The 16,199-nt window shown below is 45.4% G+C and overlaps 1 protein-coding gene across 9 annotated transcripts in view; it reads left to right on the forward strand.

Moving 5' to 3' along the window:
* The window catches only part of TENM4 (teneurin transmembrane protein 4), an 890,102-nt gene that overhangs the window by 484,199 nt on the left and 389,704 nt on the right, over window positions 1-16,199 (forward strand). For all 9 annotated transcript variants that reach the window (XM_069969727.1, XM_069969733.1, XM_069969734.1 and 6 more), the window contains one exon: window positions 13,039-13,308. In XM_069969727.1, the coding sequence (XP_069825828.1) occupies window positions 13,039-13,308 (270 nt within the window). The remainder of the gene's footprint in view (window positions 1-13,038; window positions 13,309-16,199) is intronic.

Genomic DNA, 16,199 nt, shown 5'->3' on the forward strand with positions numbered 1-16,199 from the left:
CATACACATTACATAAAAGAATGGGCTTCCCTTGGATGGAGCCCTCCACAATTACATATCTCCCCCCTGGGTCCGAGAACGCGGATGACACCTGCATTGGACAGCACCGTGAGATTAGAATCGCCACTCCCGCATGTTTGGTGCCCGCTGAGGCTGAATACACCTGGGGGTATTGATGGTGGGCAAATCTGAAATTAGCCGAGTGATCGAAGTGGGTCTCCTGTAGGAAAGCCACATCCGCCTTGGCATCTCTTAACTCCTTCAGAGCCAAGCGACGTTTGACATTTGAATTGAGCCCCTTCACATTAATAGACACGCACTTAATCATTGGGAGGGAGAGAGTGAGAGCACCCGCCTATGTGAAGACTTACCCAGGTCACGATGGCAGAGACTGACCACTGCAGGGATAGCTGTAGGTGAGGTAGCGAATCAGAGGCTGCGCAGATCAAAGCAAGGAGAACCAGGACCCGAACTGTGGAAAGAAGGGGCAGGGAAGGTCGGGGGAGACACGGACACCACAGACATATAGAAGAAGAGAAAAAAAACGTTGTTAACAGTACAACGAAGGCACAAGGCACAGAGCCCTTACTCAAGGTGTAAGGAAGGGGTTGTGAGAGAATCCAACAATATGAGTACTCATAGAGACAGACAAAACCCCAGGGGGGGAGGAGGAGAAGAGACAGAAAAAGACAAACCATAGGTAATGCCGTTAATGTCGGTCCACAGAGCGGACCCACGCAGCAAAAAAAAAAAAAAAAATAATGAAACAGCAAATGGAGAAAAAATGGAAGACCCCATAAGTAGTAATAGGATAGCAATGATACTAAGGCAAATATAGGTGAAAGCAAGGTATCAAGCCATAGTCAGGGCAAGCTCAAGGAGGGTTCCTCGGGGAGGACCCGTGACCAGCAGACCGATTCCCGGATCTGCGCCTACGCCTTTTCTGGCCCACTGGCTGCCACACTGGGGGGAGTGGGGGTGGAGGCGAGGAGAGAGTCCACTCCGTGATCTTAGGTACAGAGATATTCAGCGTCTCACAGAAGCCAGTAAGATCCGACAGGTCCCGCAATACAGCAGAGCGTCCATCCTTACGTGCCATGAGGGCGAACGGAAAGTTCCACCTATAGTTGATATCCTTATCACGGAGCAGGGTCAGCAGGGGGCGTAAGTGACGCCGTTTCTGCAGCGTAATCCAGGAGAGGTCTGGAAACAGCTGAATAGGAGCCCCATCGAAATCCAGATCACGCATAGACCTAGCCTTGGCCATTATCCGCTCTTTTAGTTGAAAGTCATGTACACAGCAAATGACGTCGCGAGGATTTCCAGAGGGAGAACGCGGTTTGAGGGCCCTGTGCGCCCTGTCAAGCTTCACTTTGTGGGAGGCCGACTCCCCCAGGATGGAATTAAAAATAGCCTCAAGAGTCTCTGGAAGGTCCTCGTCCCGGGTGGCCTCAGGAAGGCCTCGGACCCTGATATTATTCCGCCTTCCTCTGTTGTCCAGGTCCTCCACCTGTCTTTGCATGTCGCTAATAGCGGAGGTTTGAGAGCAGACTGTAGATTGAAGTTGAGCAATGTAACCCCTGGTAGCGTCATGATCCTCCTCCAGGGTTTCCACCCTTGTTGAGATCAGCTGAATATCTTTCCGCACCTCCGAAAGTTCATTGCAAGCCCTTTTGACCTCTGATATCAGTGAGTGGAAATCATTTTTTGTGGGTAGTTGAGTCAGGAGCAGGCGTACCTCCTGTAGTGAGGCGCCTTTAGCTGTAAGGGAATCACCGTCCGAGTCCCGCGACGTGGGCCAGACCCCCGAATGTGGACTGTCTCCCCCTAGTGGATACAGGGGGTCAGCAGGAGAAGCAGGAATCTCAGCGTCTACACAGGATAGGGTACGCGTATTTTGGCGCGTCTTGTCTGCCCGCTGAGGTTTGGGTTGGGACGCCATAGCTAGAAAGTGGGCCGCAACTGCTGATCTAGGGTCCGTATGCTGCGGACGCGGGGGGGTGCCCTTTATGAGGCCAGAAAGGGTTAATGGCGGACAGTCCACAGCGAGGGCCCGGAGTAATAAGGGAGTTTCTGGCAAGGCAGGGTGCCTGAGCCTGTCACACAGAGTCACTGTCACTGAGGGGGGTGGGCCAGGTACCGCTGGGCTCAGGAGGCAAGATGGTGGGCCTCTGACAGGAGCCTTATCCCCCTCACTAACCTCTATGCCAGGTGCAGATAGGTCCGGTTGCGGTGGGGGGTTCCCAGACGGAGTGCCGCCGGGCTGCAGAGTCCGTCCCACGTGGCAGGAAGATGGCGCCGGCCCTGTAGTATCGGCGCCCGGGGACCGATCAGCCGCTGTCGGAGCCTGTAGTCTTCCCGAGGGAGGGCAGTGCGCCGTTCCGGAACGGGTCCCCGCCAAGCAAGAGGCAGATGAGGCAGGCTGCAGTTCAGGATTGCCAGGCGGTGCGTCACCAGGCTGTGGAGGCAAAGATGGCGCCCGTTCCACAATGGCGCCCGGGTCCGGAGAGAAGCAGTGGGCCTTGCTGACTGACCGAGCAGCGCGGGAGTTCCTCACCGCAGTCGGGGCTTTCACTCGTCCCGGGAGAAGGCAGGCTGCAGTATCGGTGCGGGTTCTAGCCGATCTCCTCGGCACCGATGGAGGAAGGTCCGAGGAGAGAGGGACGGCTGCTCCCAGACGCACGAGGTATTTCCTGATGGGGGAAGCCCCCAAATCCGGCTTGCGGGGTGCGGGGGGTGCCTGTGAGGATCTCCCGGTCGTCTTCCCCATGAACGGGGTGCCTTAGCTTTACTGGGGTCTTATAAAATAGCTGCGTGGGTCAGGAGCTCCTCACCATGCGTCCTTCTCCATCGGCAGCTCGCTCCGCCCCTGAAGATTATTTTAACAAGTACCGATCCGCACAAACATAACCAATCTGTGCTCATATTCGGCATTTATCCACCCTTGGAAAAAGACCCTTACACCTAACACAATTCTAAATACCTCTACATTAGAGATGAGCGAACCTGGAGCATGCTGGAGTCGATCCGAACCCGAACTTTCGGCATTTGATTAGCGGTGGCTGCTGAACTTGGATAAAGCCCTAAGGCTATGTGGAAATCATGGATATAGTCATTGGCTGTATCCATGTTTTCCAGACAACCTTAAAGCTTTATCCAAGTTCAGCAGCCACCGCTAATGACTCGAAGCCGAACCCGGTTCGCTCATCTCTACTCTACATACATTGGTCTGCACAGGAACTGTATACATAAAACATTTGGAAATTTTTTAACTTTTTGCATTTGCACAATTTTTTAATTTTAGATTCGTTGAAAAAAATGCCAAAGAAAAAAAAACAGTCAGAGAAATACTGTATACCTATCCTTTAGTTTAGGAAATTCTCCCAGTCCTCACCTCCTCTTACATCAATAAGAAAGTAAAATGCTCTTGGGGCAGCGGATATCAGGCCTGTTTACCGCTGTCTGAATCCATTTCCTATATAACTAAGTCTTTATTAGCTTCTTGTAGGAGAAGGCAAGAAAAGTAAAAGAGACTGAGAGCGGGGACTAATGTTCCTCAATATTTGTCATCTTCCACTTATTGACGTTCCTTCAGCTCCCGCACTTTAAAAGGCTACGTATCGCCTGAGATATGAAAATCAATGCATGTCGTGGTGCTGACGGCAAATACATTTGATTTTTAGTTAATTGTAGCAACGTGCTTCTTCATTATGTATGAGCCGCAGCTCTGAAGGAGATCGCTTTAGCCGCGGAACTGAGAAATGTGTCTTGACACAGATGGGCCAGAGTTGTATTAACCCTCCGCAGACAGATCAGCTCTGCTTTGTTGTCATTGCACTAACTGGACAAGATGTGGCGTCTGCCTTGTATGCTTGGAGCCAGTATATAAAGCCTTAAAGCGACTAACATGCCCCCCCCCCAAAAAAAAAAAAAAACTTGTACCTTCGGATAGCTGCTTTCAATCCTAGATCTACCCTGGGGTCAGGTGATGTAGTTATTGTCCTAAAAAACAACTTTTAGACTTGCAGCCCTGTGTCAAATAGGTGTGGCCTAGAATGTCTGTGCCCTAGGTTTGCGACGCCCCTCCATCCCTCCTCCCCACCTTCCTTATCATTAGGAATGCCTCAGGCAGGATTTCTCCTAATCACCACTTGTCTGAACACTGCACATGTGCTGGATCGTCAAGGCACCTGTGCAGTGTTCAGACAAGTGATGATTAGGAGAAATCCTGCCCAGTGGCATTCCTATTGGTGAAGATGGCAAGGAGGAGGGACAGAGAGGCTGTGCAAGGTTAGGTCATAGACACTCTAGGCCACGCTATTTTGAAACAGGGTTGCAAGCAGGGCCGGCGTTAGCACCAGGCTTACCTGGGCAAGTGTCGGGGCCCACAGCACCTCTAGGGTCCCAGAGAGGGAGAGGGGCCTGGTGCTCTAATGTTCAGCCCGCTCACTGTAGTGTAGGGTGAGGGGGCTGAACATCAGAAGACAGAGAAAGAGCATTAATGTGTGTGTCAGTCAGCGTGTGAGTCTGTCAGTCAATGTCTGTATCAGTGATGTGTGTTTATGTATGTTAGTGGTGTCTTAAATGATTGTGCATGGTGTATGGATGGATGAAGGGCCCACTGAGGCTCTGTCGCCCAAGGGCCTGCAAAAACCTGTAGCCATCCCTGGTTGCAAGTTTAAAAGCTGTATTTTTAGAACAATAACTACATCAACTGCTCAACGGACCCCATGACAGATCTTGCATTAAAAGCAGCGGTATAACCGGTTTTGGGGGGAAGGGGGGGCAGATTTTGGTTACAGGGTCACTTTAAAGAAACGCTCATTGATTTTTTATTATTACTAATTATGCAACAGATATATATAATTCAGCTAGTATTACGGCTTGTAATGAAAATTCCCGTAACCAAACCTTTCCTTTAGTTGGATCATGTGATCTCATGATGATCCCCTTGGAAATGTCATGTGTTTCTGTGCTGCCAACTGGTTTAACATGTCAGCCAGCAGAACCTCCTGTATGATGAAGCTGCATGGACTGTTCCATGACTGTATACTTATAGACTCATATCCTATTTAGAGACCTTCATAGTTGAGCATTGCTACACTGACCTCCTAGCAGGTAGAGATGATATCGGCTCCCGCTGCCCATGTAATGCTGCACTGATGCATCACGGGATTGTTTGGCAGAGATGGGATGGAACAGATGACACTGCTGCAGGAATAGTGAGCGAGAGTCTTTGTTTCATGCAGAAGAAATTTTGTTATTTTTCATAGGTGTTGGACTATATATATATATATATATATATATATATATATATATATATATACATACATACTGCTATTCATATATTTGTCTAGTTTGTTCAAATATAGAATGAAGCTATTTTTGGCGTGTTATTTTTATGCTGTTGGCATTTCACGCTAACTAACCTGTTAATTGATTTTTCAGGTTATTACGGTAGAGCGGAGACCTTATAACTGTAGTTTTTTTTATTTTATGTAGTGTATGTGTAAAAGAAGTATTTTACACTAAATAATCTCCCTTTTGTTGAGTTTTTGTTTTTTTTTATTACATTTGTTTAACTTTGTGTTTGATAGGTAATTTCCTAATATAATATATTTCTTGAGAGGTGATAAAAGTTCTCTGGGGGACTTTTGTGCAGGTTTTCATTGTAATTGAAACATTCATAGGATCCCCGGTTAGAGGGAGAAACGGCCCTCCGTGGTGACATTAGTCACTGGCAAAGCTGAACTGGGCCTATTAAGATTTCCCAGAGCATACTAAAGGTCTCAGTGTAAATCTGCTTGCTTCTCCAGGTTCCTGATGACATCATCTGCCACCTCTGTATCCGCCACCATGTTTATTTCCCATGACTCTGACTGTGCTGTTCTTTGGTTGGAGGAGCTCTTTGGTACATGCACGAAGCTAACCTCTGTAGGGGCATCATATACTTTAAAAAGGGTTGTTCAAAATCCACAAGATTGATCAGAAGTGGTGTTGAGTGGACTTGCCAAACTGTACAGGTTCGGCAACATCTCTCAACCCGAATGCTCGGCATTTGACTTCTGGTGACTGGAGAATTTGGATGCCGCCATATGGAGTCCTGGAAAACATGGATACAGATATAGGCCTGTTTTCCACTTGAATTACAATGCTATACATTCGGCCACTTGGTGTCTCGTTTACTGGAAAACTGCAGTCGAGGGGGGCTAGCGAGGGGGGGGGCAAGCGTTTTACCTCTGTAATACGGTGTCTGATGGAGCAGGACAAATTTTTTCTCTGTATTAGGCATCTGGAAGTCTATGAATATGATCTAACTATATCTTGCATGTATAAGTATAAAAGTATAAAAATTTGAAATTGTGCAAAAGGTTTATATAAAATACAAGCACGTCTGATCTAATACAATGGCTTAAAGGGGTTATCCTGGATTAGAAAAACATAGACAGCATCTTGTCTGCAGTTTGGGTTAGTTTTGCAATTGAAGCGTACCTGTCATTAGAACAAACTTCTGACATGTTAGAGCCACATGTCAGAAGTTTCTATCAGTGAGGAGTCGGGTTCTGAGACCTCCACCGATCGCTAGAACAAAGAGGCAGAAGCGCTTAGCAGCGTGCGCTCCGTCCCTTCATCTCCGCTCTCAATGCTTATGTTGCAATTGATGGAATTATAATGGAACCCATGGAACTTCCAGTAGACACAATTGCTGGAAGTTCCATTATAATTCTGTCAGGTATGACAGGTATGCTTTAAAATGTTCTCGTCATGACATATAAGAAATAAAGAAATAAAAAAAACAGCAAATATATAGTTAGGTGGTCGGCCTGTTTAATATATTGCTGCTGTGCATATAAAACTGCAAACATTTTATCCTTACCTGTCCGCACTCCCTTGGTGTCACTGGTTTCCTCTCGGAGGTGACAGCCACTTAACAATCAAAAATGGACAACATACATAAAGCCAGCATTAACTACATACTTGCTGTTTTTTGTTTTTTTATTCCTTATATGTCATGATGGGAATACTTTAATTGCAACCCCACACCCAAACTGGAGACAAGATGTTGTCTAGGGAAGAAAGCCGACTTTTTTTTTCTAATCCTGAATAATCCCTTTAAGCCAGGGTATTAGATTAGACATGCTTGTATCTTATATAAACCTTTTGCACAATTTTACATTTTTATACTTTTATACTTATGAATGTGAGACATAGTTAGGCCATATTAGCGTATTCATAGACTCCTGAGAGTTCTATTATACTCCCAGGTGCCTAATACAGAGTAAAAAAAATTGGCCTGCTCCATCAGATGCCGTATTACAGAGGTATAACGCTGCCTGACTTCTACATGAGAAAATAGAGCACCATATGGCAGTACACAGACCACCTACGGCTCTGTAGTGCGGAGTCATTGTACCTCTGTATAACCTCATGAACGGGGCTCTGTTATATGTATGAGGCCCAAGACTGACCCCCCATCTCTTTCATGATGGAAACAGAACCTGTGTGAAGTCGGCCCCTCGGGACCCTGCTTATTAGCTCGAACGTACAATGAAAGAAAAAAAAAATCTGGTTGAATTTATTTTGCAATCCTTCAGCATGTTTATCTCCGTCACCTCCATTTATATAAAAAAAAAATCCCAAAGATCGGCGCTTGAAAGCCGGGCGCAAATTACCAGTTCTCCGTAAATCAACTTGATTAATCTTTCAAAGTTTAGCAGAACATTTGAAGTTGAGCAGCGCAACGTTTTGTCAGAGCAAGGAGGGTTTTGTCTGGGTGCAATTATCACAAGCTGCTTTGTACTACAAGTTTGGCTGCTGAAGTCAGAGCTGTCTCTCTGCCTGTCAGACCTGTCACAAAATGCAACCTGCCTCGGTTAATTAAAAAAGGTGTGAAGTGCAGAAAGTGATTTAGCCAGTTGGATGTTCCAAGTTTGCCAGGCTGGAGAAAACTTCAAACACACGTCAGATCTCTTCGCCTCGAGAAACTTGTTCTTAGAGGGAATTTTTGTGTTTTTGTTGTGTGTGTTTTTTAATTAAGTTTTGTGAAAACGTCATTGGCTACCGGGGGGAACTGAAGCCAAAGTAAGTCCTCGCCTGCCCCCTCTTTCAACTTTTTGTGCTTGTTTGACCCTCACAGGGGGCACAATGTCTAAGTTTTTATAGTCCATAGTAAAGGAGTGTGTTTTATTAGAGATGAGCAAACCTCGAGTATGCTCAGGTCCGTCAGAACCCAAACTCTTTGCATTTGATTACTGGTGGCTGAAGAAGTTGGATGCAGCCCTATAGATGCCTGGAAAACATGGATACGGCCATAGGCCATAGGCTGTATCCATGTTTTCAGTCACCAATAATCAAATTTTAAGACTTCAGGTTCAGACAAACTAGAATGTGTTTGAAGTTCACTCATCTTGATTCTCCAATTCTTTTATAGCATAAAAACAATCCACATGTCACAAGCAACGTGTTTCAGGTACACCTTTTTTTTACTACCAAGTCGCACCAGCACAGAGATCCTTATGGCAGGGTTCATTTTTCAAAACGCTGCTCAGTTCCCCCGATCCCCTCGGTGATGCGGCCAGTTTTGATTCCCCGTTACCATGAGAATATCATACGCTTTTGGAGCCGAGCCCTCCAGTTCATAGAGCGGGCCGGTGCAAAAGAAACCAGTACCAATCAGGGGAACTGGGTGGCGTTTTGAAAGTGGACTGCGCCATCTGGATCTCCACATTGGCGCCAACCAGATAGTAACAAAAAAATCACTGCTCGAACTGGTACATTCGCTTTAATCATGGTATTGTGATACCATGATTAAGGGGGTAAGCGTACCCAAACACATTGGTTGTGATGTGGTGGACCACCAGATGATCTTATGCTGGTGGTTGTGATACAGCTCAGCCAGTGATGGTACTGTCGTGACGCCAGTGGTAATTCAGCACACAGGTTAGGTGGTATAACTGCTTTTATGTTAGGGCTGGTTGTAATCCCCTTAAATGGTTAGTGACCCGCCGGGCTGTGATGGGTCCCTTGGGCTCTTGTCACAGTGGTCCAGAGTGGGGAGATGACCCACCCGAACTGTTGGTACCGCTACCCACACAAAGGGGAAGATGACCCAAGGAGTATGTAACCAATGTGTATAGGTGCTGGTGCAGGTGCAATTGATGTCCCAGTAAAATCAATAAAATAGCTTTACTAACAGTCTCTTTGGATACAGGATAGCTTAGCAATAGATAACTTCTGTTAGGTAAAGACTTGTGTTCAATGGATCTGTGCTGGGAGATACTTTAAGTGCTGAGGTAGAATAGCAGTGTTTGGGTAACTTAGTGTTGAGCGGTGAAGAGAAGAGGATTGAAGTTTGTCATGAGGGTCCGGAACTTTAGAAAGAATACTTAAAAGAAGAATATTTGAGAGAAATACTTGTGCCCGTGTTTCGACTATGATGTTGCTGGACCACCTTCTGCCCTGCAGTGTCGGGGTACCCGTCCAAGCCCCAGTCTTGGTTACCTGAGAGTAGCTAAGTGTCTGAAATTATCCGGTGTCAACCACACTGCGTGATAGAGTACGTAGACCTTTGTTACGGTTGCTTTGCTCTATCCTGTCAGTTCCTCTGTCCTAGGATACTGCCCTGCACTGTTTAGAGACATTCACGGCGTGGGTTGGGATGATCTCCAACTTATCCTCCTTTAGGGATCTAGCACTGCATAGTGTATATAGTTATACTGTCAGAAGTGAAAGTCTCTGGGTGCTGCATACATGTGTGTCTTTACTTCACTACACTCTAGACCATACTGTCCTGGGCAGGGGTCCTGGCAGAGCCAGGCCCTGGCTAACTTCAGCAGGGATGCCTTTTCTGTGTGTACACTTCCTCCCACCAAGTGACTACTTCCTACCAGGATGTGTAAGAGTCCTTGTGAGTCTTGGGGAAGAGTGTGCAAAGAGAGAAGTATAGAGATAGGCAGAAGGGAAAACAGTATCTCCATTGGACCACAAGATCATACAATACAGGAAAACAGTAACCCTGTGTCAACTACAGCTGTTCAACATATATATGTGCTCACATACAAAATACTGACATCTGGTGGCGAAACCAACAAATACCTTCAGCACCACCTTACTTTTGAGTAAAAAAGGCTATTGCGACAGGTGCTGTCATGATCGCACCTGAAAAGGCATCAGTGCCACCCTCTGCTGCGAAGATTCGACCTCTGCGCCAAAGACTGCGATTTTGGCCATAATCTTTCATTTATTCTGTTTTGTTTGCCTTTGTTTGTGCCCTGTCTGAACTGTGTCTTATTCCTTCTGGTATGCTAATTGTTTTCCCTGCCCCACCCGTGTCTGTTCTGCTAAGTTTCTTCTGGTCTTGTAACAGTTAACCTGCCTTTGCCTCAGTGATTGACAGCTGGTCCCTCCTATCACTTTCTGGACATGGTTCCTGGTGTCCTATTTAAGATTTCTGTTTCTGCCTGTGCCTTGCCGGTTATTGACTTAGTCTCTGCCTGCTTGTGTGTTCTGTGTTCTGGTTTCTCCTGACTCCTGCTTAGTATTTTTGACCTCCCTTGTTTGCCGCCTGCCCCTGACCTTATTGCCTGTTTTCTGACTACTCTTTTGGATCCTGATTTTGGACCTTTGCTGCCAGACCGTTGTGACCCGGATTCCTGACCATTCTCATTGTGTTTTGTCTGTCTGTCTTGTCTTTTTGTCCCACCTAGCCAGTACAGGGACCGCCGCCCAGTTGCTGCCCTAGGGTTTAGCCTAAGGGGGCAAGTAGGTAGAGTCAGTGGGCAGGGCTGAGCTTAGGGCTCACTGTCTCTGTATGTCTGGTGTCACCGGTTCCTGACAGGTGCCTTATAAGAAACACCCGTGGCGGGACACCACAGTTACATTGTGTTTTATGCAATAAAAGACATATGGACTGGATAACACCTTGCTGCTGAATCTTCTTCATGATTCTTACTTCTGGATGCTCTCACCTCGTGAAGAGGTCATGTGATTGGGGGTAGGCCGATCCAGGAACAGCCGGTGGTGAATCAAGGCAGGGCTTTAGTAGCAAAAGTCAGGTAAAATCAGGATGAAGTAACCTAGAAAATCCAAAGAGTAGTCAGAGAAGCCGGGTCACAACAGGTCAGGTCAATGCCAATGGTTTGCTGGCTTTAGTTAGCTGGGGGTCATTTGCTCAGTCACTCTACTCATTGCGGCAGTGAAGGACAAAGATTGAGCACTGGAGCATGGAGTGGCCCAATCCAGTGCTGAATTGACAATCCGCCCCACACGTTTCATAACTTTACTTCTTCATTTGGCGTGATAATCTTCCTCCGGTTCTTCCTTCCTACCTTTTATCCCATCCTCGATTTAGTTTCGGTTCCATGATCTCATTTAGCAAATATGATAGAGACCTTGTAAACCGCTGCTGAGAACTTGTTAGCGGTAAATTGTTTACCTCGCAAAGTTGTGTGCTGGTGAGCGTGGGAGCTGTCATATCAAGTAAACAGATTAGCTGTGCACTTAGAGGTCGCTTACCCAACAACTATATCCGAGGGTAGGCATGTAAATCAGCACGCCGTGACAGACTCTCTTGTACAATATTACTGAAAAGAGATTAAATCACTTCTTGTACCGAAAGCAGAAAAAACATGGGAATTTTATTTCTGCACATCTTTCAGCCAATTAGATAAACTATAGTGTATTATGTCACCTATAGATCCAGGTACTGTTACAGCACCAGGTAAACAATCCTTAACAGTGTACCTGTCTTTTCTGGTGACTTCTGGATAAGGTGTCCTGTATGTGTCCATGGTCATCATATACTGTATATGGCAGATTTCTAGATCTGTAATTTTCAGATCTCCCAAAGCTTAATTACAGAAAAAAGAAGTGTTTTTGTCTCATAAGATATGGGGTGTAGCTAAAATTCTTTGGGCACCTTGGTAAAAAAAAAACGCAAAGGTACATGCGCAGGGGATCAGGGAGAATGTAGGTACAGTGCACTGGGCCAGGTGAGTATATGTGTGTTTGGGGAGGCAGCGAGTGTTGCTGTTATCCGCTTCCCGGAGGAGGGGTGGGGGTGGAGGGTGGAAAATGTGGTTGATAGGTGCTGTTCCGGGTGGGGGGTGCTAGTGTGGGCCGCTTTCCTGAGGGGGGTATCAGGGGTGCTTTCAGTTGCATACCATGAAGGCAGTCCACGAGTCTCCCTTACCACCAGGGCCCTGTAGCAGTTGCATGGTCTGCCTTCATGGTTACTATGCCACTGGATAAGATATTTTACATTGTTACTTATATTTGCTCGTACTATTGACCTATGCAACGTTTTTTAAAGGACAGTGTAGGAAAGAGTAGTCATATATTCAACTGAGAACAGGAAGTTTTCATAGTCAGCCATTTTAGATCCTATAGGGCTGTGGCTTCTGGTCACCCAGCTTGATAAAAGCATGCCATGACCTTTCTCGAATCTCTTATTACTCCCAAATCCACCTTTACTGACGGTTTTGAGTACCATAGTACAGCCCTCTCTCCTCCAGCATATCTATTAGTATCTTTTAGGAGTGTAGAGGCCAAATTACCTGAAGGTACCCAGTGCAAACATGGGAAACGTACACATTTTATGCATATCTTGCCCGTGTATTGATTTTAACTACATTACTAACCCTAATACCATTACGCTTGCAGTGAGGTATGGACACCCACATGACAGCCCACAAACACTGTGGATTCTGTCAGTACAAGCTTCTTCTCTGTAATTTTAATGGAAGGCATAGGTTGTAGTAAAGTCAGTTTGATTATAAACAGGGTGTTTGGTGCTCCCTAAATTACAGTTATACAAAAAAGAAATAAAAAAACAACTGTATGTATCCTGTATGTGCTTTTACTATTCAATGCTTCCTTTATAAACATTTATACACATTCAGAGTTGTCCAGAATAAATCTTCATATTGTTTAAGGTACTTAGTTTGAATTGCTGTACAGCCCTGGGTGCTTAGGGTACTTAGCTAATGTCCATAATTACAAAATAGATTGGAATAACAAGCTTTCTTTTACTTTTTATAGGTGGAAGTTTCACTCTACATGAGCTTGGTCTTGGTGAAGTCACCCCGCCTCACGGAACACTATACCGGACTGATATTAGCCTGCCACATTGCGGCTATTCTATGACCGGTGAAAATGATGCAGACAATGAAGCTGACTGCGTCCTATCACCAGGACAACCGGTGAGACTCTGGACAAGAAACACCAAGTCTGGGCGGAGCTCTTGCTTATCTAGTAGAGCCAACTCTAACCTGACCCTCACTGACACAGAGCATGAAAACACTGAAAATGGTAAGTAGGTGTGAACCTTCTGCGTTACGACCTTGAGAATAAAGTATCAGATGAAACAGAAACATTGCCAATATGTACGGATTGAATTTCACAAAATGCATCTTTTGAGTAGAAGCAGTGATTGCATTGGTTGCTATGGAACGAGCCAATGTATTGATCCACCTGGTGTTAGGATACACTGAATCAATCTGTTTTAAGTTTTGCTTTCAGCAAATCAATGAGAATAATTGCCAGATCAATCGGCCCATTGTCATCTATGGGTTGGTGGTTTGGCGAAATTGTTGAATTGATCTGCTTACGTCTAGCTATGGACAACACCTTCCATTTTTGTTATGTGTACAATACAGTAAGTTAGTAGTAAAAGATTACAGTACTATTATTATTAGTTTTTCAGCTAGATGAGATTCCGTCTTGTTGAGGTTGTTGTATGGGCCTGATACTAGTATACCTTCTTGGTCACTGGTCTTCAACCTGTGCTCTGAAACTACAACCCTTGTGGTCTTGATGAATACTCCTTTAAGTAAGTGTTACGGTCATTTAAGAATTTAACATGTCATAGATGCATGTCAAACGTTTTGATTGGTGACGTCCAGGTGCTGATCAGTGATAGAGATGAGCCCAACTCGAGTCCGATCATTCAGAATTTAAATACCAGTGGCTGAAGAAGCTGGATGCAGCCCTAGGGGGAAACTTGCATACAGCCTATGGCTCTTGCTGAGGAGAACCTATCCTGTCCTGTAGGCGATTGGTGTAAATGGACATTGTGTAATGCTTTTTGCTTTTCACTTGGTGGTTCTACAGGAAAATTCAACTCAGCCGCTCATCTCTGCGCACTCCAGTTTCCCTCTCCGCCGGCTCCATAGACTCCATTCTACGGTCAGGCGGATTCCTCTGTCTGCCCAAAGAATTGACGGGCGGAACTTCAAGTGCGAGTGCGGGGAAGTGAGCGGCAGATTCTGCACAGAGTTTTTTACAAGAATTACTCTGTGTGCATATACCCTTACTGCTAGGTTTCCTCTAGATCCAGTGAAGATTGTCCAAAGTGGAGAACCTCTTTAAAGTATCCATTCCATATAGGTTTAACCTCACAGATGCCGACCAAGACATTTCAGATGTTTGATGTTTGTGGGGGGGTCTTCCTAGGCCACAAGTCTGCAAGAAACATCTGTCAGAGTCATAGCTATAATAGAGATGAGCGCAACTGGAACATGCTCGAGTCTGATTATTCAGCATTTGATTAGCGGTGGCTGAAGAAGTTAGATGCAGCCTGGTAAAACACGGATACAGCCTATGGCCTGTGGCTGTATGCATATTTTATGGGACTCCTTAGAGTTTCATCCAACTTGTTCAATTGTAAATGATCAGACTCATGCAGGTTGCGCTCATCTCTACTCAATAGCTTACCTGGCAGTAACAGTTGAACAGACTTAGAATGAGGCCATCTAGTGAAGCTTAGTGGGGATAGCCGGGAGCCAGAAGGTGAAACGCATTACCTTGTACTTCTCCAGGTTCGTTCTGATGATCGGAGGTTGTCTTAGTACTGAGACCCTGACAAATCAAAATGCTAAACATGTCTATGTGACATGTCATAAGTTTTTTAATGACAAGAACACTTTAAGGGTGAGTGACTTATATCAAAGGAGACAGTGTTCTTTCTTATCCCGTTGGAGTAGCCCTTGAGGTTATATATTGGCCGGTTTTATCATATATTCTGCTGTGTTTTACCACCCCCCACCCCACCAAATGTATACAAATTAGTCATATATATATATATATATATATTATATGTCCTTAAAGCTACATCAATGGCAAATAAAAGAGTTATCGCTGTTGCAAATAAAAAAGTTATCGCTGCCCAAAATAGACTGGTCTTTAGGGGGTTAATAGTAGGATGGATGTGTAGGGGGCTATTTCTCCAGGCGCTCACCTCTACCTCCAATGTCCTAGGATATAAATCCTTACTTCAACCTAGAGCGTCAGAGGAGAAACTTCCGACTCTTTTCTTGTCTTGTAGAGACTATCATTTATCACCTCTTCTCCGATCCCAGGGAAGCTGCTAATATATTCCTCCAGGAAAAGTTAAACGAATGTTAATTTCAGATTCACTCATTTTCTTATTTAACCATTAAGTGAGAATCTAAAATACAGTAGACTTCACGCCAAGGAGTCACATGGGGGATGGGACACCATTATACCGGTGCCAAGAGACATTTGGTAGGAGGCTGTCTGTCATTTTATGGAGCTTCGTGAAAGATCCTTCTGCTAAGAGGAATGTGAGATCCATGCCAAGTAGCAACTAATTCATTCTATATTCCAATTCTAAGTCCATTTTTGTTACTTGATGAAAAAAAACAAGGTCTGATGAGAAATTCAGGAACAATTTCTAGTTTCATTGCGGATAAGTTCCCGCACGTGCCAGAAAAAAATAGAGTGGAGGGGGCACACGGACACCAATTAATTTGAGATTCTGGTCCCTGTTCTCCAGATCATGAAGGGGCACCAACAATTTGCCACCTACTATTTAGGTAGATATCCCCTATCATTAGGATATGGAATGACTTTGTTGGGAAAAACGCTTTAAGCCTTTACATCACTTATCGTACTTGAGGAGAGTAGAAAAGGTCCTACCTCTTCTGCTCTCCGTCACTCCACTCTGCCCGTCTGTGCTGATAACTTCCGCATAGGAGAGGGCTGGGGGAGTGTGGTGCCGGCAGACAAAACCATGTCCGCATGCAATGTTGTGGTGACATCGAGAACATCAAGCTGCAATTGGTCATGGCCCGCAACTTGCTCCCGACTTGCTCTCATCTGTGGAAGTTATCCATACAGAGGGTGGAAGTGGAGCGCCGGAGAGCACGAGAGGTAGGACCTTTTCTGTCCTCTATACTCTC

The sequence above is a fragment of the Dendropsophus ebraccatus genome, chromosome 5 (assembly GCF_027789765.1).
Source record: "Dendropsophus ebraccatus isolate aDenEbr1 chromosome 5, aDenEbr1.pat, whole genome shotgun sequence".
NCBI lineage: Eukaryota > Metazoa > Chordata > Amphibia > Anura > Hylidae > Dendropsophus > Dendropsophus ebraccatus.